This window comes from Pipistrellus kuhlii, unplaced genomic scaffold (assembly GCF_014108245.1).
Source record: "Pipistrellus kuhlii isolate mPipKuh1 unplaced genomic scaffold, mPipKuh1.p scaffold_m20_p_64, whole genome shotgun sequence".
Classification (NCBI taxonomy): domain Eukaryota; kingdom Metazoa; phylum Chordata; class Mammalia; order Chiroptera; family Vespertilionidae; genus Pipistrellus; species Pipistrellus kuhlii.
This window is the reverse complement of record NW_023425567.1, coordinates 638,309-660,339: the sequence shown is the minus strand read 5'-3', so window position 1 is coordinate 660,339 and position 22,031 is coordinate 638,309. Positions and strand designations below refer to the sequence as shown.

General features: G+C 48.2%; 1 protein-coding gene across 1 annotated transcript in view; it reads left to right on the top strand.

Annotated features, from left to right (window-relative positions):
* The window catches only part of ATXN10 (ataxin 10), a 110,865-nt gene that overhangs the window by 27,881 nt on the left and 60,953 nt on the right, over window positions 1–22,031 (top strand). The window contains exons 3-6 of the mRNA XM_036420242.2: window positions 492–574; window positions 12,111–12,207; window positions 13,811–13,969; window positions 21,437–21,517. Of these exons, the coding sequence (XP_036276135.1) occupies window positions 492–574; window positions 12,111–12,207; window positions 13,811–13,969; window positions 21,437–21,517 (420 nt within the window). The remainder of the gene's footprint in view (window positions 1–491; window positions 575–12,110; window positions 12,208–13,810; window positions 13,970–21,436; window positions 21,518–22,031) is intronic.

The following is a 22,031-nucleotide window of genomic DNA, read 5'->3' as shown; positions in this document are numbered from 1 at the left end:
AGGGATTCCCAGCAGGCAGGAGGGGCTGCCCTGGAGCTTCCTGGGTAATGCATCTGTTGGGCCTGCTGAGATGACAGGAGGTTCCTTCTGGACACTGTGGGGAGAACGTCTTCCAGCTTTGAGAGGCTGCCTGCATTTCTGGGCTCGTGGCCTTCTCCCTGCCCCTGCCCCTGCCCCTGCCCCTCCCTCTCCCTCTTCCTCGCATAGCACCTGTGATTCCGTGGCCCCGCCTGATACTCCAGGACACTGCCCACCCCAGGCCCTTCGTACTCTCCAGGCCCCGTGAGGTCACACTCCCAGGTTTGGGAGCTGATGGCTGTTGGTTCAGCAGTCACAGAAAGCAGCACATTCTGAACTCTTCCTTTGGAAAACATTGTTCTTGCCGCTGGCCATGGGCACTGTCCCTGGCAGGCTCCGCGCTGCTTTTGGATCACGTGACAGGTGGGCTTGGGAATGTCCCTAACTCTGTCTCCTTTAACATCACGGTACAGGAACTTGGATACAATCGGCATTGCTGTTGACTTGATTCTTCTTTTTCGGGAACTCCGAGTGGAACAGGAGGCCCTGCTGACAGGTATGCCCAGTCGACTCACGAATTATTTATATATTTGAAAAAGGTTTACAAACTGAACACGGTATTAATCATTCATTCAGGCAGATGCTCTGTGACGGTGCAGAGAGACTTTATTAGTGGTACTAAAGAATTATTTAAAAAGCTGCAGCAACTTCCTTTCTTACCTCTGTGGCTGAGCTGGGTTCCTCCCAATTCCCATGATGGAGTCCTCACCCCAGTATCTCATGTGACTGTATTTGGAGACGGAGCCTTTAAGAAGGTTAATGGAGGTAAAGTGAGGTCACGTGTGTGGCCCTAATCCAGAGTGACCGTGTCCTTATGAGTAGAGGACATTAGGGCCGTCCGTGTGAGGACACAGGAGTGAACAGCCGTGTGTCAGCCAAGGAGCGAGGCCTCCGGAGCGATGCCCTGCCCACACCTTCCTCTCTCTTCAGCCTCCCGGCCATGAGACAGGCGTTTGGGCTGTTCAAGGCCCCAGTCTGTGTTGGGGTGAGCCTAACAGGGACCCCACACCCTGCCCTCAGGTGCTTCCGTTCCATGGAGGAGAGCCAGATGCTGTCAGACAGAGAGAGAAAGGGGGACAGAATGGCAGGTGAGTGCCGATCGCCAGTGGCAGCTTCTGTGGGACCGGAGGAGAACCACGCCTCTTACGTGGAAGGCCAGGAAGCTTCTCTAGGTTTTTGGTTCTTGAACTACTGGCATCAACACTTGTCTTTGAGTGAGGGTTATTATCTTAACCTCATGCTTAAAAAACAGAATTTTAATATATGACGTATTTACACACAGAATTAAAATACTTGATGGCTAAACCCAAGTCACTTAATAAGAAAATTCCAATGTAAATATCTGGCTTTTAAAAAGCTGTAGTTAAAATTTTTTTTAGTAAAGAAGGTATAACATAATTCAACAGATACTTCTTAAAGTGAGAAATCTCCAGCTACACTTAAAATGATTTGATTTATAAATTGACTTACGTACAGTTCTTAAAGCCTACACGTACCTAAGTGAGCGTCCTCCCCTTTGTGTGGGTGTCATGCGCGGAGGCCACTGGAGAGAGAACGGAGGTCCCGGTCTGTACGGACAGGAGGCTGAGGCGCGCAGTGAGCTGGGCTAACTCTGCGGCTACACATGCTGCCTGGCTTGTCAGCTTCATTCTAGTCTGTGATTTATCCGTGTTTTTATTTAAAGCTCATTTGTTAAAATTCCTGCATTTCCTGTTTGATTTAAATTCTTCCTTTGGGCATGGAATGAGGTTTTGAATTAAGTTAAGAATTTCCAGAGTGGTTGCTCTCAGTGTTTTAAACAGCACGAATGTTCCACATATCCTCAAGAAATGGACAGGCTGTGGGTGTAGCTGTGACTTGCCTTTGAGATGTTACAGACTTCTGCTGGTTGCTCTATTTTTTCATAAAACGGGAGCCCCGGTGCTCGTGGGGGACTCAGCACGGCAGTCAGAGACGTTCTCTGTCTCCCGGCAAGGGCAGCCGCTTTGGAAGTCTGTGGCCTGTGGTTCAGGGAGCGGTCAGGAGGCGCTGTGCTCTGTGATGGCCGGGAGATGCAAGCGAGGTGGGCTTGTGGCCCTGGCATCCCGCGAGCTGTGGTGGCAGCAGTTTTCTCCCGGGACGCTGTGCCCGAAATAAGGCGCTGCAGGAAGTGCCCTGGGAGCAGACGCTGCGATTAAACGGCCATCAGCCGGCCCAGCGCCTCCCTCTGCACGCAGATCTCTGCCCTGAAATTAGCCCCTCACCGCCTCTTCAGCTGTTCGCTGTTCTCGCTTCCATCCGAGTGTAATGTGCCCCCATTTCCCATCTCCTGATCTCCGCAGTCTCCTAGTCAGCTATTCCTTCCTCTGCTCTCCCACACCTGCTGCGGATTGCTTTTCATTGTTTATAACAAATCCTTCTCGCAGGATTCATTTTCTCTTCACTGAAGCCAGCTGATGATCTATCAACAAATTTAAAGGAGGCGATTTGTGAGACTTTAGGAACTGGTTTGGAATGGATGGGGACATTGGTTGTTTGGTTTGGGCTTGCTGCTCACTGATACCCACAGGCTGGAGAGACGGGATCTTCACAGACCTGTCTGTGAGAGGTCTGAGAGCTGGCCACAGTGGAGTAGCTGCAGTTGTATCAACTTAAGTACTTTCTTGGTGACATGACAGAAGAGAAAAATAACCACTCTGAGCTGAGTGGCCTTAGTGCATTCGCAGGGCTGTACATGTGCTACTCCACCTGCAAACATGTGTATGACCCCAAAAGCAGCCCCGGCCCTCTGAGCAGCTGTGTTCCATCTCCTACTCCCTGAGCCCCTGGCCCCCCATTCTGCATTTAGTCTGTGGATTTACCTGTTCTGGATATCTCCCATAAATGGAATCATACAATTATGGGATCTTTTGTGTTTTGCTTTTTTTCTCAGCATACTTTTTTTTGAGGTTCATTCATAGTATAGCATGTATCAGAACTTTATCTTTTTATGCCTGAATAATTCCATTGAATGCTCAGATCACATTTTCTTTAGCCATTCATTCATTGATGACTGTTTGTGTTGTTTCCACCATTTCACTGTTGTGCCACTTATAAATACATGCATGTACATGTACTTGTCTGAGTTCCTGCCTCCAATTCCTTTGGGTATATTAGGAGTGGAATTGCTGGGTTGATTTTATTTAAACTAGAGGCCCAGTGCACAAAATTCATGATAGATAGGATCCCTAGGCCTGACCAGTGATCAGGGGCGATGAGTGGGGCGATTCGGGGGTTCCTGCTGGCACCCACCTTGGTTGGCCTGGAGCCGCCCACTCGGCAGCCCCATCCCCTGCTGCTGTTTGGGGCCTGCAGGCTGGGGGCAGCTCCTGTGTTGAGTGCCTGCCCCCTGGGGGTCAGTGCGCGTCCTAGCAACTGGTCGTTCTGCTGTTTGGTCAATTTGCATATTAGGCTTTTATTATATAGGATTTTTAAGGAACTGCCAGACTTTTTCTACAGCAGCTGAGCCATTTTCACTTTCTCCAATGATGTTCAAGGTTCTAGTTTCTCCACATTCTGGCCAACATTTCTTTTCTTTAGATTGTAATCATCCTGGTGGGTAAGAAATGGTCCTCATTGTGGTTTTGATTTGCATTTCTCTAAGATTAATGATGTGAAATATCTTATGTGCTTGTTGGCTGTCAGTCTTCTTTGGGGAAATGTCTCTTCGAGCCCTTAGCCCAGTTTTTATTGGGTTGTTTGCCTTTTTTTTTTGGTCAAATTATAGGAGTTACTTATATATCACAGATACTACCGTGTTTTCCCGAAAATAAGACATCCTCCGAAAATAAGACATCCTCCGAAAATAAGACATCCTCCGAAAATAAGACATCCTCTGAAAATAAGACCTACTCACAGGTTTCCTTCTGAGTGAAATATAAGGCATCCCCCGAAAATAAGGCCCCCCCCTTAGGCTACATATGAGAGATTTGGTCCATTGATTCTGAAAGAAATGGAGTCACAAGAAATTCACCAGGAAATTCAGGAATTAGATTGTTATGATTATGTTCCAGAAGATGATGACATGATTGTCATTGAATGAGTAAATTCTTTTTTTTTTAATATATATATTTTATTGATTTTTTACAGAGAGGAAGGGAGAGAGAGAGAGCTAGAAACGTCGATGAGAGAGAAACATCGACCAGCTGCCTCCTGCACACTCCCCACCGGGGATGTGCCTGCAATCTGTACATGCCCTTGACCAGAATCGAACCTGGGACCTTTCAGTCCGCAGACTGACGACGCTCTACCACTGAGCCAAGCCGGCTTCGGCTAAATGAGTAAATTCTTGATACTGTAGGATTCACAGTTTGTCTGGTTTGTGTTGACAACTACCGTACTACCATACCGTATACAGGTAATAAATTTCCTTTATTTTCATTTAACAATAAATGAGTACCGTATTCTTCTTCATGGAAAAATAAAACATCCCCTGAAAATAAGACCTAGCGCATCTTTGGGAGCAAAAATTAGTATAAGACACTGTCGTATTTTCAGGGAAACAGGGTAGAAATGGTGTGGAATTTTGGGGAGAATTGCCATGTTAATGATAGTGTCTTCCAGCCTGTGAGTATGGAACATGTGTTGTTTTAGGTCTTTAATATTGTAGTTGTATCCATTTCAAGAAAACAACTTACGCTTGTAGGCTGAGTTGCAAGGCTATTAGAGGCAAAGAGGAAAGCAAGCTGAGTTTTCTCTCTCTTCCTGAGGAAAGGCAGCTACCAATATTACTGAATTTTATTCCAAGTAATTTCATTCAAGAATGAAGTTTGTATTCAACAATGAAACTTTAAAAGTATTTATAGTATGTTAGTTCAAACCTAATACAAATCTTTTAAAAGGTGTTCTGGTTGCTAATAAAGTTCTTACACTATTTTTTTGACTATTTCTCTGTGAGAACCTTATGTGTGGTAGGATTTTAGCAGGGTGTCTGTGCCAGTTTTGTAACCACTTTTGAGGTAAGAACTATAATTACATTGTCAAAATAATATTTAGAGTATTATTTTCAGAGAATAATTACAGTGGTGTGACGAATATATTATGCTCATCAAATTTTGTGTAAACACAAGCATGAGTTATTTTAATTGAGTTATTGGTGTTATTTTTGGCTTTTATTCTTTTCTAATCTGTAAAAATAATGTTGGGATTTTTGAGGGACTTGGTAACATTTGCAGTATTTACATAAAGATCACTTGGTAAGCTGTTTGGTAAAGTAAACTGTCATTTGTCCGTGTCTGGAGCTTTCCGTTCGGTCTCTGGGCCATCTGTAAACCCTGTCTTCCCGGACTGAGTTCTGATTCACACGCTCGGCTCTGGTTCCCGGTGGCTTGTTGGGTCAGTTGGCTTTCGGACCAGCTTACGTTGTTGCCCTATTTAATGTGTTCACTTTCACAAAGTTTGAGTGTCCATATTCTAAAACACTCAGGAGGAGTATGCCGTTTAAGTTATAACTTACCTTACGGTTAAAAATGAAGAGTTTTTTTTATTATAAGCATTTTATAATTTTATTATAATTTAAAAAAATTCCTGAAAGTGGAAAGAAAACTAATGATCTTATGCAGGCTACATGAGACAAACACTGGCTGGTGCCCGGCATTCTCAGGCCAGTGGGACGGCAGGGGCGTGTGCCGCTCCAGACCTGCGTCCTGCTGTGAAGGTCACAGCGGGCGAATTCAGCTTCGAGGTTTCTGGCTCACCGTTTCCACGGGCCACTGTGTACGTGTCAGTGTTTTGATTGCTGGCCACGGGTTTGCAGTTCTCTTTGAACCCCAGCGGTTGGGGAGTGTGAGTGAGTGAGTGGTGTGGCCTGTTACTCACCTCGCCTTCCTCCTGTCAGCGCCCTGCCTCGGCGGCTGGAGCCGGAGCCAGGTGCTCGGCCAGGGTTCGGGCCGCAGGGTGTGAAGGGAAGGCCCAGGCCGGCCTGGGGGTCCGAGGTCAGAGGACGCAGCTCAGGCTGGCGTGGCAGGCAGCTCCTCTCTTCTGGCAAAGCAGAGATCTAGAAAGCGTAGGGCTTTGGGGTTCACTGCCCTGGGCCCTGTCTCCTGGTTGATGCCTGGGGGGTTCCTTTAACGCAGCAAACTCTCCCCACTCCGATTCTCTGGGGCCTGTGGCCTCTGTGGGCAGCCGCAGCTCCTGTCGCAGCAGGGCACGCTGTTTGCCGCCTGTGCTGACACCACTACAGCTCCTGTCCCGAGTGGGTCCGGACCCTGGAACTGCGGCTCCTCTGCGGAAAGCGGGGAGGATCTTAGTACCTCCCGTGTCAGTTGTCAGGGTGCAGGGAGGGTGCTCCTGGGACGGGCTGTGTTGACAGGCTGGCTGTCACCTGTGCGGAAGCTTGTCACCCGGAAACACTCAGGAGCCCGGGAGGAAATTCTGTTCCCTCCTACCCCCCGTGCCTCTGTTGCCAAGGCTGGCCATGCCCCCGCCAGGGGAGGCGTCGAAGGCCCAGTGTTTCTCCTGCTGAGCGGGCGCTGGAGGCACTGGTGCTGGTACCCACTCACAAACACGGCGCCCGCAGTCGGGGAGCAGGCTCCTGGGAGCTGGGGTGCGGGGCTCCTGTGGCCTCAGGCCTGCGCTGTGCGGGGTTTCCTGCCGGCCTTCCCCGCCGATGGGGAGGGGATGTGCTGTGTGCGTTTGCCTTGGGCTGCCCGGCTTCAGTAAGTGTGTTTTGAGTTCTGGTTTGGGGGCCTGTGTTTCTGCCGGTTTTCTGTCCTTTTGAATGCTTCCTAGAGCCCACTATATGCTCTGTTCACGACGCGGCTTCAGTTGTGTTCTGCGTCTCTTCCTATTTTAGGGCTCATTTTCTTCGTTGTTTTGTGGTGTCTTGAGGAAAAAATGTTATTAAGTTTGATGCAGTCTATTAATATAATACAGTTTATTAATATTTTCCTTTATGGATATCATTTATGTTTGGTTTTAAAATCTTTCTTAACAGTTATTGTTTTTAAAACCTTCCTATTTGGGCTTTTTTGCACGTAGGTTAGTACCTGGAGTGGATGCTCTGTGTTGGGTGAACGCCACTTTGCGTTCTTTGGTCCTGGAGCAGCTGTCCCGGTGTCATTGTAGGAAAGACTGTCTCTCCCCGTCCCCTGCTGTCACATCCCTGTTCAGTCCCACGTCAGCGTAGGCTTGCGTCTTCCGGACCCCTCCGGCCCGGACCCTGTCCCACCGCCGGCTGGCTGTTCAGTGAAGACAAGTGTGCTCGCGGCCCTTTGTGTCATCACCCAGCCTTTAGAATCGTGTTGTCACATTACATAGACACAGCATTACACACACACACACACACACACACACACACACACACCTGTGGTGATTCAGCCGGAATTGTATTTTCTTTCTATTCCTATAGTCTGTTAACATGGTATAACTCTAGATAGTTCCACTTTCATATTTTCTGTCCAGATTAGAAATGGCATTTCAGTCGGCACCAGTTTGGCTCAGTGGATAGAGCATCGGTCTGCGGACTGAAAGGTCCCGAGTTCGATTCCGGTCAAGGGCATGTATCTTGGTTGCGGGCACATCCCCAGTAGGGGGTGTGCAGGAGGCAGCTGATTGATGATTCTCTCTTATTGATGTTTCTAGCTCTCTATCCCTCTCTTTTCCTCTCTGTGAAAAGTCAATAAAATATATTAAAAAAAAAAAGAAATGGCCTTTTACCTCTGGGTAAAGTGACAGTTTGATTTCTCCTCTTCACTCCGTGGCCTCCATGCCTCCGTCTTGCTGACAGATCTCGGGGCGGCGTTGACAGGAGCGGGAACAGCAGGCTGGCACTCGCTCCCTCCAGAAGGAGCGCCTTTGTCTGCAGCGCAGTTAATTATAGCGTGTGCCTGGGCTTTTGTTGACACCATTTTTAGGTTAAAGAAGGCCCCTCTATCCTTTGGTGTCTAGGAGGGGTTTTGTTTTGTTTTGTTTTGTTTTAAATTATGAGTGCGTGTTAAATTCCATCCAATCTGTTGTCCTCAGTATCTGAGATGATCAGATGATTTTGTCCTTCACAGTTAACGTGGTCAGTTATAAACTTGGATTTCTAATGTTAAAGCAGCCTTTAAGGCAGGAATACATGTCGGTCATGTGACTTGTTTCTGGAGCCCTTTGGTCAGCTCCGGGTGTTGGTTCCCTTGTTGATACTGTCCTCGTTCTGATGGGGTCGCAGTTCCGCTGGCTCAGAAGGCTGGCGTGGAGCCTCCGCCCGCTTTCTGTAAGCGTTCTCTGAAGAGCTGTGTGGACTGGAATTGCTCTCCTTGAATGTGAACTGGCCACAGTCTGGTCTGGGGTTTTCTTTTTGGGAAAATATTTGACTACTGATTCAATTTCCTTAATGGTTAGAGGACTCTTCAGGTTTTTCCTGAATATTTTACGGAATTTCTTACCGAGTTAGTTTTTGTTAGTTATGTTCTCGGGTCTTGGTTATGTTATTTACATTTTCAAATACTTTGGCCAAATATTATTTAAGATATTCAGATATTATTTGTAATAATCTTATGATTTTCTTCTTTTTATGTTGCAAGATCTATGGCAGCATCCTCCTTTTTTTATTTTTTTTTAAATATATTTTATTGATTTTTTACAGAGAGAAAGGGAGAGAGATATAGAGTTAGAAACATCGATAGGAGGGAAACATCGACCAGCTGCCTCTTGTATACCCCCTTACTGGGGATGTGCCCACAACCAATGATGCCCTTGACCGGAATCGAACTTGGGACCTTTCAGTCCGCAGACTGACGCTCTACCACTGAGCCAAACCAGCTTCGGCTGATTCCTCCTTTTCATTTCTGAAAAGTTTTCTCTGTTATCTGTGCCCTTTCTCTTCTTTGATCAGTCTTCCCAAAGGCTGGTCACATTGAGCTTCCTGATGAAGTCAGTTTTGGGTTTGTTGATATTGTCTTCTTTTTTATTGTTTTCAATTTTAATAATTTCTTTCTCTTATCTTTAATTTTCTTCATTTTGGGGTGTTATTTTGCTATTTTCTAGTTTTTGGAGAAGAATACTTACTTAGCTTATTTATCTTCATTGCTTATCTTTCCCAGCTTATGCATTTTAAAGCTACAAATTGCCCTTCTCCGTTTTAGTTGCATCTTAAAAGTTTTAGTGTAGTATTTTTGTTAACATTCTGTTTCAAATATTTTATTTGCATTATGATTTCTTTTTTGTCCCTTTGGGTTATTTAGAACTATCTCTCTTAGTTTTAAACTATGAGGTGTTTTAATTCTTTGGGGGTTTTATTTTTAGTTTACAGTGAGCATTGTCCATGTATTAGTTCTTTAAATGTGTTGAGGTTGTCATTTCCTCTGTCCAGCATGCAGATATCCTTGGGAAGACTACATATACTGCAGATTTTTAAATTCCCTTTTTGTTAATTAAATTCATTTATAACTACGAAGTAGTTTAGGAGCTTCTGATAAGCTTGAGGTAACACTCAGACCATATTGGGTTGCTGGAATCACAGGGGTTCATCCAGAATTGATTCTTCATAATTAATTGTGTGACTTGATCAAGTTACTGATCACTTGTGAGGGTCTTGGTTTCTCGTGCTCTCTAATGAGTATAAACATACCTGTCTCAGCAGTAAGATTCTTATAAGGATTTACACACCAAGTACTCAAGGGTTCCATTGAGAGTCTGACTATAGACCAAAACATGTTTTAATTTCAATTTTGAAAATCTGACCTTTTAAGCCGTTTGTCACGTGTATTATGTGCAGGTAGAGAGGGTGGCCAGGTGAGCATTTAGTGTGCTCCCTACTACACGCTCAGCACTTGGTGAGCTCACAGCTCATACCTACAGTAGCTCTGTTAGCACCATCCGCTGGTGAGGACATGCATCTGAGAAAGTTAAGTAACTTGTGCAGGCTCACACTGAGAGTTGGGAATCGAACTCAAGCTGTCTTTTTTCGTGTGTCACTAAATAGTTTTATTTACTGTTATTCTTTCTTTTAAATAAAGTTTTATCTTTCAGAGCAGTTTTAGGTTCACAGCAGAATAGAGAAGGTACAGAGATTTCTCATGTGTTTCTTGCCCCCACACTTGCACAGCCTTTTCCACCAACATCTGGCACCAGAGTAGTTGTTCATTTGTTACAGTTGATGAGCTTCCAGTGACATATCATGTCACCTGGAGTCTGGAGTCCATGGTTTACTTTCGGTTCGCTCTGGGTGCAGTACATTCTGCGGGTGGGGACAAATGTGTCATGATATGTACGTGCCTATATAATAAAGAGGCAATATGCAAATTGACCATCAGACCCTCACAAGATGACTGCCTATGACCAGGCCAGCAGGGGGGGTTAGTGAGGGACGATCAGAGACTGAACAAGCAGGCTGTGTGGGGCAACCAGGCCATCAGGGGGATAGTGAAGGACAACCAAATGACTGAACAGCAGGCTGCCTGGGATGACCAGGCTGGCGGGTGGGCCATGAGGGGTGACCAGGCTGGCAAGGGGGCAGTTGGAGGTGACCAGGCCAGCAGGGGGGATAGTTGGAGGTGACCAGGCCAGCAGGGGGCATAGTTGGGGGTGACCAGGCTGGCAGGGGCAAGAGGTGCAGTTAGCGGTGACCAGGCTGGCAGGGGGGTGGGGAGGGCAGTTGGGGGTAACCCAGAAAGCAGGAGGGGGGCCAGGCCGCCCAGGGGGTAGTTAGGATCGGACCTAAACCTGCAGTCGGACATCCCCCAAGGGGTCCCGGATTGGAAAGGGTGCAGGTTGGGCTGAGGAGACCCCCTTCCCCATCCTTCCGTGTATGAATTTCGTGCACCGGGCCTTTAGTGGTGTGATAAAGGATAGTGTCACTGCCCTGAAGTCTTCTATTTCCCACCTACTCCTCCCTCCCTCCCTGAGCCCCTGGCATCCGCTGATCATTTCACCGTGTTAATCGTTTTGCCTTTTCCGGAACGTGATGTAGTTGGAACATACACGATGCATGTATGGGCTTCATCATGGAGTCACATGCAGTGATGTTTCCTCGGCCCGATAGCTCATTCCTTTTTAGCTCTCATGCTGTTCCACTGTCGGATGGAACATCGCTCATCAGGTCACCTATGAAGATACCTGGGCAGCTTCCCAGTTGGGCAGTTACGGAGAAAGCTGCTATAAACATTGGTGTGCAGGCTTTGTGGGACATAAGCTTTCAGTTCCCTTAGGCCAATGCCGAGGAGCAGATTGCTGGATCGCATGCTAAGATTATGTTTTGTTTAGTAAGAAATCACCAAACTGTCCCCAAGCGGTTGCACCGTGTACATCTCCCCAGAGCACCGAAGGGGAGTGCCTGCTGATCCGTTCTCACCAGCACCGTCGTCAGCATTCTAGACTTCGTGCGGCATTCTGCACTTTTATTTGATAAAATATTCAAACTCATCAGCAAGGTTGTCAATAAACCATGTTCATTTCTTTTACACATACTGATGTTTTTGTTTGTATTACAATTGCCCAATTTAATTGTGGATTTTTCTCTATATTTTGTCAATCTTTCTTTTACTTACATATTTGAGGCCATGTTATTAGGTCATTTCGATTTAAAATTGTTATATCTTCCTGGTGAATTAACTCATTCTGAAATGACTTAATAAAAATCTTCAGTAATGCTTTTTGCCGTAAGCATTAGCCTTAAGGTTTATTATGTCTGATTTTATATGGTCTGTGATGTTCTTTAGGATGGTATTTGCCTAGTGTATCTTTTTCTTTTTTTTTTTCTTTTACCATGCTTTATAAAAACTCTAGTCTAAGAGTAACTTTTAAAAAATTGGAGCACATATCCCATAGTTAATGTAATTACAGGTGTATGTGTTTATATAATATTTATAATCTTTTCCAGAAGTTAGTTAACTTTGTATAGCAATTGTTTTGATAAGGCATTTAATGTTAGGGTCATGTGCCGTTTCCTGGGCCAGAGACCTTCATAGTTAAAAGAAGCTAACAGAAACTTCTTATGTAAAAACGTTGGGAATATTTCTTGTTAAGATGAATTTATTCTTTATGTTAAAATTTTTAAAAATCATACATCTTTTTCACTCTCAAATCCTCAGCTTTCCGCTGTGGCCTGCAGTTCTTAGGCAACATTGCCTCACGGAATGAAGCGTCCCAGGCCATCGTGTGGGTGCATGCTTTCCCGGAACTCTTCCTGTGAGTATATTGCTGAGTTTTTCTAATTTCTGAGAAAATTGTGGTTATATCATTCCATTTACATGAAGCTCGAAAGCAGGAAAAACGAACCTTTGCTCATAGAAATGAGGATAGTGGTTTGGGTTCATTATCCTCATTTGAACCGAGCCAGTCTCTGGGCTTCGCAGACGTTCTGCATCCTCATCAGGCAGCTGCGTGGCTGTATTCATTCCGTTTAAAATTTTGATTTGTGTCTTTTGTTGTATGTCAGTTTCACTTTAAGAAATTAAAAGTTTGGTTAAAATGAGAAATACTGTCCTTAGCGGATACTGTAATTTACAAGAAAAGGCCATAAAACACTGAGCTGTGGGCAGCGGGTCATCACTCATGTGTGCACTGAGCACTTCCTGTGTGCGCAGTCAGGCTGGCCGGTGTGGAGAACGCAGTGTGGACTCCGCCCGCCCCCAGTGTGGTTGGGTACTTCTGGGTGACCTTCCCTCTGCGTGAGCAGCTCCGTTAGTTCACCACAGTGGAACGCTGCTACAAAGGGGAGCAGTGCTGGGAGGAAGGGAGAGGAAGAGCATGTCTGGGAGTCGGCCTGGTCCTCATCCCAGCTGTGCTGCTCTGAGTGGGGCGACTTCGGTGTGGCGACACGGAAGCGGCCAGCTGCTATTCCTGTGCCCGGGGCTGCTGTGCCCAGCCCCGGGGCACGTCTGTCCGTGTTTGGGCAGATGCGGGAACTGGAGCTCAGCCCTGATAGACGTAACCTCCTCGCTGCCTAAATCCTTCCCTAGCTGCGTACATGTTTCTGGATCACTTGTAGAGTTATGGTGCTCTGAGTATAACTGTCACTCAAAGATAGTATCGATAGAGTAGAAGGCATATATATCTCTTATCTGTATGATTAATAATATTGTAATTGAGCTTAGATGGAAAGAAAGAATTGTGGGACTCATGTTACAGAAGTATAACGCTAATAATTTCTCCAGAAGGCTCTTATAAAGTTTAAATGAAAAAATAAAATTCTGCCACAGGCATGACCCATGACGTAATTGACGAGAGCGAAATTGAGACCTTCCTAGGATCACGGCCGATGAACCAGGGCGTACAGTGAGGCTCTGGATCCACATTTCATTTCTTGCCATAGACCACCTTCCCCTTAGACAGTGTGTTCTTCATGGCCGCTAATGGATACTTAAGTTGAGATTAATTTTACATTGGCCTTTTCTGCAGTAAATAATGTACTTGTTTCAAAGTGTTGTAATTCTTTATTAAATTCTTAAAAATTCAGTATGTACTGAATTTGTTATTGAGATTGGTTTTTTAAAAATATATTTTATTGATTTTTCACAGAGAGGAAGGGAGAGAGATAGAGGGCTAGAAACATCGATGAGAGAGAAACATCGACCAGCTGCCTCTTGCACACCCCCCACCAGGGATGTGCCCGCAACCAAGGTACATGCCCTTGACCGGAATCGAACTCGGGACCTTTCAGTCCGCAGACCGATGCTCTACCACTGAGCCACACCGGTTTCGGCTGTTATTGAGATTGTTATTGTTTATTTGCTCAATCGTATTTTATCATGTTAAATTGGGCTAACACTTTCATTTCTTTATTTGGAAGGTCTTGCTTAAATCATCCAGACAAAAAAATTGTTGCCTACTGTTCAATGATTTTGTTCACATCCCTTAATTCTGAAAGAATGAAAGAACTGGAAGAAAACCTCAATATTGCAATCGATGTCATAGAAATTCACCAAAAGCAGCCTGAATCAGAATGGCCGTGAGTATCATTTTAGGAATTAGATTGCTTAGGAACATTCTGACAGATCACTTTCCTAATGGAGATTTTAAGTAAAAATTTGAATTACAGTAATTGGACAGTAAGTTAAAATGACACATGTTGACAAAAGAAGAGAAGTTCCTCAGCAGCCGCCAGAGGCTTTGTGAGAGGAGAGTGAGGTTTGAGCAGGTCCTTGAGGGGTGACAAGTTTTTAAGGGGTGAGGAGGGGGAGGGCACTCAGTCTGTGAAGCAACGCCACGTGCAAACCGCAGCTGCTGCGGAGCGTGTGGTCAGACGGCTGTGCTGCAGTGGGTGCTCCCTTGAAGGTCAGAGGCCAGGACGGGCCCTGTGGGCAGCGCTCAGAGAGAGACTCACTGTCCTGTCACACTGGTGGTCGGTGAGCACGCTCAATGTCATTTCATTCAGTTAAATATACGGAGGCTTGTTTCATGGCCCACACTGGGCCTGTCGTGGAGGATGCTCCGTGTTTGAGAAGAGCACGTGTCGTTTCTGATGGTGTTGGCTCAGCGCTCCGCTAGGTCTGGTGGCTCAGTGTTCTGTCTGCTGTGCCCTGACTGTCCGCTGTGTGTTACTCATTGCTGAAGGATTGCTGCTTCTCCTCAGTTCTGTCTGGTGTGCTTCACTCACTCAGCCTGTGGCAGCAGGTCCATAATTGCTATAAAGTCTGTAATTGCTATGTCTTCTGAGGAATGGGCTCTTGCATCATCATAAACTCATCAGACATTTCGTTGTTTTTCTTTATTAGTGTCCTGTTTTCTTTAAAATCTGTTTTCCACATAGTGGATCAGTTTGTCTTGCGTCGGAGCCTCGAGCTGCCAGCCATCCCACTTGCATTTCCCAAGCATGAACTTTCCCAGTTTGGCCTCTTTAAGTATGAACATTACTGTTCTGTTGAAGGTGTACGGCATTGTAAAATAATTTCTCTGTATGGGCATTTATTTGCATTGCCACTTGCACACAAACAGAAGTTGGTTCATAGATAATTGTTATTGTACTGGACTTCGAAAACCTCCCTCAGTCACGCAGGTGTTTTCACATGACAGGGAATCATTAGTCAGGTTATTAAGAGACATTTTCTGTAGTCTAATTCTGTTTTATCTGGTAAGTATCTTGGATCTATATTTTATGTAAATATTTTTAAATATATTTTTTATTGATTTTAGAGAGGAAGGGAGAGGGAGAAAGAGAGGGAAAGAGACAGAGAGAAATATAGATCGGCTGCCCTCCTACGTGCTCCCATGGAGGATGGAGCCTGCAACCCTGGCATGACCGGAATCAAACCAGCGACTTCTTGGTGCATGGGACGACACTTAACCAGTTGAGCCCCACTGACCAGGGCAATCTACATTTTAACCATCTGTAATTTTTTAGCAGCATGGAATAAAGGGGGAAAGATCTTAAATGGCAGAATGTAAGATCTACTTCAGGACAGTTCCAGTTAGAGTTATGAAAAGTCACTAGCGGGGCTGAGACAAGGAGGGTGGGCAATGGTAGCTAGCTGTCTGCTGTATGGTCTCTGACTGACGTGAGCGGAACTCTGTATTCGGTAAACAAAACGGGGCCACAGGTACCCAGAGATGTCCAGCAGGATGGCTACTTTCACCGCTCAGTATGAGCCCAGCCCTGGATGTTAGGAGAAAAAACTCCTTTTTGTCCTCCCACCCCGCAGCATGCAAGAACATCCACAGGCATGAACTCGCCCAGTTTGGGCCTCTTGAGTACAATTGTCGCTGTTGTATTGAAGTTATACCTAATTTTAAAATTCTGAGAGTGGTGTTTTACAGGGAGCACAAAAGGACATGCGTTAGAACTCATAGGCTTAGTATCTTTTCTTGGAAAAGGACAAATGTACGGTTTCAGTAATCGGGGGTCTTTTTGTTTGGGTTCACACAGGAGCGGAGGGAAGAGGCCTCGGCACTCCCAGTTGAATGATTGGGATAGTAATAATTATTGCTGCGTGGCGTGCTCCTCCTCTAGCAATGCTGCTCTCTCTGCTTGTTGGTGTGAAAGATGTGCTTATGCGCAGGCAGCCCGGGATGAGTCAGTCCGAGGCTTGAAGCTTGGCCTTTGAATCTATCTAGACCTGACAGCCCACCAATGTGCGTTACTACCGTGTTTCCCCGAAAATAAGACATCCTTCGAAAATAAGACCTAGCGCATGGAAAGATAAGACATCCCCTGAAAATAAGACCTAGCACAACTTTGGGAGAAAAAATTAATATAAGACACTGTCTTATTTTCGGGGAAACAGGGTAGTAGGGGGAGGGGGTCAGGGTGGCATTGTGGAGTGGAGAGCGTGGTGTGTCGGGTCTTGTTTTCCTGTCGCTGCCATCTGGGAATTATTTTGCCCCCACGGACAGATGAGAGCCCGAGGCTCACGCAGGTGCGTGTCGGGCCCGCGCTTCCTGGCTGTGCCAGCGCCGTTGGGAGGAGCGGCTTGGGAGGAGGCTGAGTTGAAAGGTGAGTGATGAGCTCTCCAGTTTGGCCTTTTTCAGAACAAACTCCCTTTCTGTTGAACCTGTGGTGTCACCACAAACATGAATTTATAAGAGAGTGGAGGATTACTTTTGGGTCATATTTGGGTTATCTAGTTGATTTATTTTGCATGACAGAGTTCCACTCCCAGATTGCTATCTCCTTGGCTCAAGGGATATTTCTTGCCTTTCGGACATAAATTTCACTATTTCCTTCGCTATAAAGCTATTAGGGAGATAAATGTAATTATCTTCCCCGTCGAGGTTGGACTCCGCTGCCCCTCTTCTGTTCTCCTGCGCACTCCTCTCAGAGCGGTGCCCCTGGCCGGGAGGCCGGGAGCACCTATGGCAGGACGCAGCGCGGTGGGTTCTGGCAGCCTCAGTGGAATGACGCCTGGCCTGGGACAGGCCTGAGCCTGGTCCTGAGGCTTCTGAGTCCAGCTCAGATGGCAATGCGCAGAGGGAACTCGCCGCTTGTACCCGGGACCGCCCTGGAGTCTCCGGCTTTGTAGGCACAGTGGGCGCGGGGCTGCCAGACCGGCAGTGCGGGCTTGTTGTCTCCCCTTCCTCTGCCCTGTCACTCTCAGGCGCCATGCCGCCCGCATTGCGAGCTAGCGCCTGTTCTTTATCGGCCCGAAGATGGCATGGCCCGCGGCCATCTTCAGCCGCCTTCTCTGTCATGCTCATTCCCGGGCGACCTTGCCTAGTGCCACAGCTTAAGATTCCTTTCTGAGTCGATATTTTCCAAATGTACGTGTCTGGCCTTGACCTCTGGCCAGAGCTCCTTCCCCTGGCTTGCCTGTAGCGATGTCTCACACCCAGGGAGACCTCAGTCCCTCCCTCAGAGCTGCCATTGCTCCCGTCCTCACTGGTTCTGAGACCCCCCTCCCTTTCCACCTCGTGCTGAGTGCTGAGGCCGAACCTGAGCATTGGTCTTGCCTCTCTTCCTGCTCCCGCTGCACGCACCGGCCCTCTGCCAAGGTCCCTGCTTCACAGCCTCTGCTCGGCAGCGCCTCCTGGAGACAGAGGCTGCGGGACCTGCTCTGACTTCCTGCCGCCCAGCCACACCAGGGGCTTCGGGAGACCCTCTGGGGCTCCAGCACCAGGATACGTGGGAGTAACTGCCGTGTCCGCTCCGGGCTGAGCTCATTGTACTTCCGGCCGTTTTATCTCCCCGCTCCTTACTTCCCGCTTCTCTCGCTGCTTCTCTGTGAACTGCCTGAGTTTGTTCTCTCCTGAATCCTGACACCTGCCCTCCCTCTGTGCTACTCCTCTGAGTGGCGTGCTCCTCCCCTGCGTGGTGTGCTCCTCCTCTGAGTGGCGTGCTCCTCCCCTGCGTGGCGTGCTCCTCCTCTGAGTGGCGTGCTCCTCCCCTGCGTGGTGTGCTCCTCCTCTGAGTGGCGGGCTCCTCCCCTGCGTGGTGTGCTCCTCCTCTGAGTGGCGGGCTCCTCCTCTGAGTGGCGGGCTCCTCCTCTGAGTGGTGTGCTCCTCCCCTGCGTGCAGTGGCAGGAACTGCGTTTATAAATATTCCTCTCAGCACACAGCCGTACTCATTAGCTTGTGTCTTCATTGCCTCTGGCTGCTTTCACGCCACCACGGCAGACGGAGGGGCAGAGACTTGGCCCCATGGTCTCCCAGGGTGAGCGCCAGGCTCTCTGGGAGAAGCGCTGCTGTGTCGTGCTTGTGGGACGAGTTGGTGATGGTGGTGTCCTTGGCCTCCAGGGGCCTCAGGCTTGTCTGCTTCTCGTGCCACCGAGAGTCACCCAGAGGACCGAGCTGGCCCTCCCTGGAGCCCTGTGTGGTCCCCGTGCGCGCACGGCTGTGGACGCTGCCCCGCAGTCTGTGCTTCTCACGGCGTCTGCACGCAGCTCTGACCTGGAGTCGCATGTGGAATGCAACTTGGGGTGGTTTGTGTGCACATGTTTCTGTGAAAGCTGGAATCCTTTAGGGTGTAAGTGAAAACCTTTCTTTGTCGCCTGGCTGGCGCACGTGCTGAGAAGTGTGGGGTTAAGGAGGGAATCTCCAGCAGGAGGCTAGCCCGCAGTCTGTGAGGGTGCGCGTGGCGCTTCAGGCTCCTGTCCTGTGCCGGTCCGCCTTTGTCCAGCGGGGCCCGTGCTCACTCCGGGGAGCTTTCGGAGCTGTGCCTGCGCCCCGCTGGCAGGTGTGGGTCTGTCTTGAAAGGAAGTTCGTTATCTGAAGCAGGTGAGGGACATGAGGGGGATGGCAGACACCCACCAGGACTCAGTCAGTGTCTCCTGCGTGAATCGTTTTCATTGCTCTGCTTTCGAAGTGCAGTGTTTCCTTCCTCTTACTTGGCTGGGCTGCATTCTGAGGTGGTTACTCGCAGCTGGAGAAACAGGACGCTGTGCGCTGAGAGGTGGGTCCCGTGTCCAGTGGCCGCTGCCGGGGGCGAGGACTGAGACCGAGGCCCAGCTCTCTACAGTGTCTGCTTCTCTCGGGAGGCGGGAGAGGGGGGCAGAAACACGCGTGTGCGGGAGAACGGCCGGCGCCGGCCTTGCCCGGCGGCACTCGGGCCCAGCCGGTGCCAGCCTGTCAGAGGGAGCTCTGCCCGGGCCGTTGGGCTGATGGGCGCTGTGTGTGGGTGCTTCTGGGAGCCCTGAAATGTCACCGGGAGCGGGGGCTGAGTGTGTGGCAGCGCTGGCAGCTTCGCCCGGTGGCTGGGGAGCCGCTGTGGGGAGTTCCCGGGTCCCAAAGCAGCAGAGGGCGGCATTCGTTTCCAAGAGCGTGTTTACATCAGATCCTTGTTCAGCCAGTGAGTGGTGCGAGCATTTTCTAGGCTTTTTGCAGTCAATGAAATGGATTTATATATGTTACAGTAAGCTTTGACATTGTAGACTTGTGTATGGAAATGGCGACAAGTGGCTCTCATTTTCAGAAAATTTCCTCAAACGCTGACTTTAGGGTGACCTCCTCAATGACAGAGTCACTGTCCCTGGTCCTTTCCTGTGCCCCCGATGGACAGCTGGCCTAGCCGCTTTCTACCGGGTTGTCAGCACCGAGCGCGGACTGTGGTCCATCTCTTTGTAGCTGGTCTCATACTTCAGAATCAGTTACAAACAGGAGAGATGAGGGAGGAGGGAGGGACCTGCATGCGCTTTGGCTGGCAGCCAGGGTGGAAACTGTAAAACTGTGGTCAGTGCTGTGCCATCAACAAGTTGCTTTGTGAACACTGGTGTCTGTAATTACATTTCAGTGAGGTCTTTCCCTATTTCACTGCGCTCTGCCTCCATCTGCCAGGAGGTCCACTCTGGTGGGAGGGAAAGCAGGCCCCAAAGCACCGGCAGCGGACCTGAGGGGGGAGTTCTGGCTTTTTCTGTTTGTGAAATAAAGATGGATTCTCGGTGCCCCTTCCGCTCAGACTTCTGCCTCGTGGAGAGGATGTGTTTGTGACCCTCCCCGAGGCGGTTTGTCCTCCTCTGACTGCACAGACGTGGAGGACGACCGGAGCCTTCCTCACAGTCTCTGAGAGTGGTCCTTCACATGTTGGGTTGTAGATTAGTGGGACCCTGCCTCCTGTGACAGAATCCCACCACACTTCTGCATTTACAGAAATAGTTCTGCAGAAAATTAATCACAAGTTAAAGTGTGTGATTGGCAAAGATGGAGCGTGATTGAGTCTCTGTTGTGAAAGTTCACACCTGTGGTTTCTCTGGAGTCGGTATTTGGTAAGAAAGTAAAGGCAGCCGAAACCGGTTTGGCTCAGCGGTAGAGCGTCGGTCTGCGGACTGAAAGGCCCCAGGTTCGATTCAGGTCAAGGGCATGTACATTGGTTGCAGGCACATCCCCGGTGGGGGATGTGCAAGAGGCAGCTTGTCGATGTTTCTCTCTCATCGACGTTTCTAGCTCTCTCTCTCCCTTCCTCTCTGTAAAAAATCAATAAAATATATTAAAAAAAGAAAAGAAAGTAAAGGCATTGAATTTTGACTGAAAATAGAGAATTTATGCGGCACCCTGGCAAGGAGAGTGCATGTATTATATTTAGAAGAAGAATCTGAGCATCTGCCACAGGAAAACTTCCGCAGAGTTGATAGCCACTCACACGGCCATTTCCGGTGGCGGCCAGAGCACTGCCTCCCCATTGCCGTGTGGACTGCGGAGGAGCAGAGCAGGTGTCTGGGTTTCCTTTTTGTGGGAAGTGACAGCGTGCGGTGGTAGCTGATGTGCTTCATCCTGCTATCCTCTGAGAGCCATGCTTTATTTGTTAAGAAGGAGTTCAATGAACTATGACTGTAAATATATTGACTGTCTAATAGCCACTTGGATTGCTCTGGCCTTGGAATAGACAGTGTGTTCTTCAGTTCTTCAGTCTTCAGATGCCCTCTGGCAACTACGACTCAGAACTCATTAATAAGCCGCTCCGTCTTGGAGCTGTCACAGTGGCACTTTGAAGAATATGCTTCTAATCTGTGCCCGGGGCTGAGCACATTGATCTCTGAGTTGGGGTTCGCGCGGCCTGGCAGTGAGGATGTTTTCTTGGTAACCTGAGCGCCTTCCCCGAGGAGATAAGGGAGCCAATGTCGCTGCTGCGCTACTTCTGGCATGTGCTACTTCTCGGTTCTGTTAACACTGAGCTTCTGGCTAAAACAGCTAAATGTTTTCTGCCTATTCCTGAGCGTGTAGCTAGATCCATTCACTGTTTGCCTCCGGTGAAGTGTCTTCCTGCCTCAGCGTTGACAAATGCGAGCAGGCCTGCTCCCAGCTGGCAAAGCGGGATCGGCTCAGTAAACGTCTCAGAAATAAAACTGGAGAGAAAGACTTTGAGAGCTTTAATTTTCCTTTAGCTGCTAATAGAAAATAGTATGTGAACCTCTGAACACATCTTAAGATGACAGCTAGTCCGAATTCAGTGAAAAGGAGTGCTTTTATGTATAAGAGATGCCTATCATGTTGATAAGGCCGTGTCTGTTTGACTATGTTTTGGTAACCAAACGTTTTTCTCCTTTTTTCTTAGGTTCTTGATTATTACAGACCATTTTCTGAAAAGTCCGGAATTGGTGAGAGCCATGTATGCCAAAATGAGCAATCAAGAAAGGTAACCCCAAAGCCAGTGTGGTTTTGAGTCTTTAGCATTCCATATAGGGTATCCTGTACACATGGCTGAAAACGGTGTGGTTTCTTAGTTGGCACAGCATCTCTAAATACATGTTTCTGTGTCAGTAATGGTTTTAAATTGGCTGGTTAACATTACAGCCTGGCCACAGCAGGCAGTGGTGAGCTCGGGCTGCCGAAGCCAGGTTGGCGCCATTGTCCGGGAGCCATGTTCAAAGCTGTCAGGGCAAAGGTTGTGCTTGCGCCGGGCTTTCCCTGGGAACTCACAGCCAGATGCTGGCGCTGTGTGTGCGAAGGGCGCACACTGTCCTCCTCACTGACACGGCAGTTTGGGGCACACTCTCCCAGGGGGCAGTTGCCGGTTGGTAATTCAGACCCAGGAAGCCGGTGCCCGGCTGCCATCTCTGTTGCAGGGCAGAACAGAGAGTGCCCCGAGAGCGAGCTGCCCCTGCCTGCCTGGCCATAGCAATCCTGTGTGCCTGTGGTCAGGTTTTTAT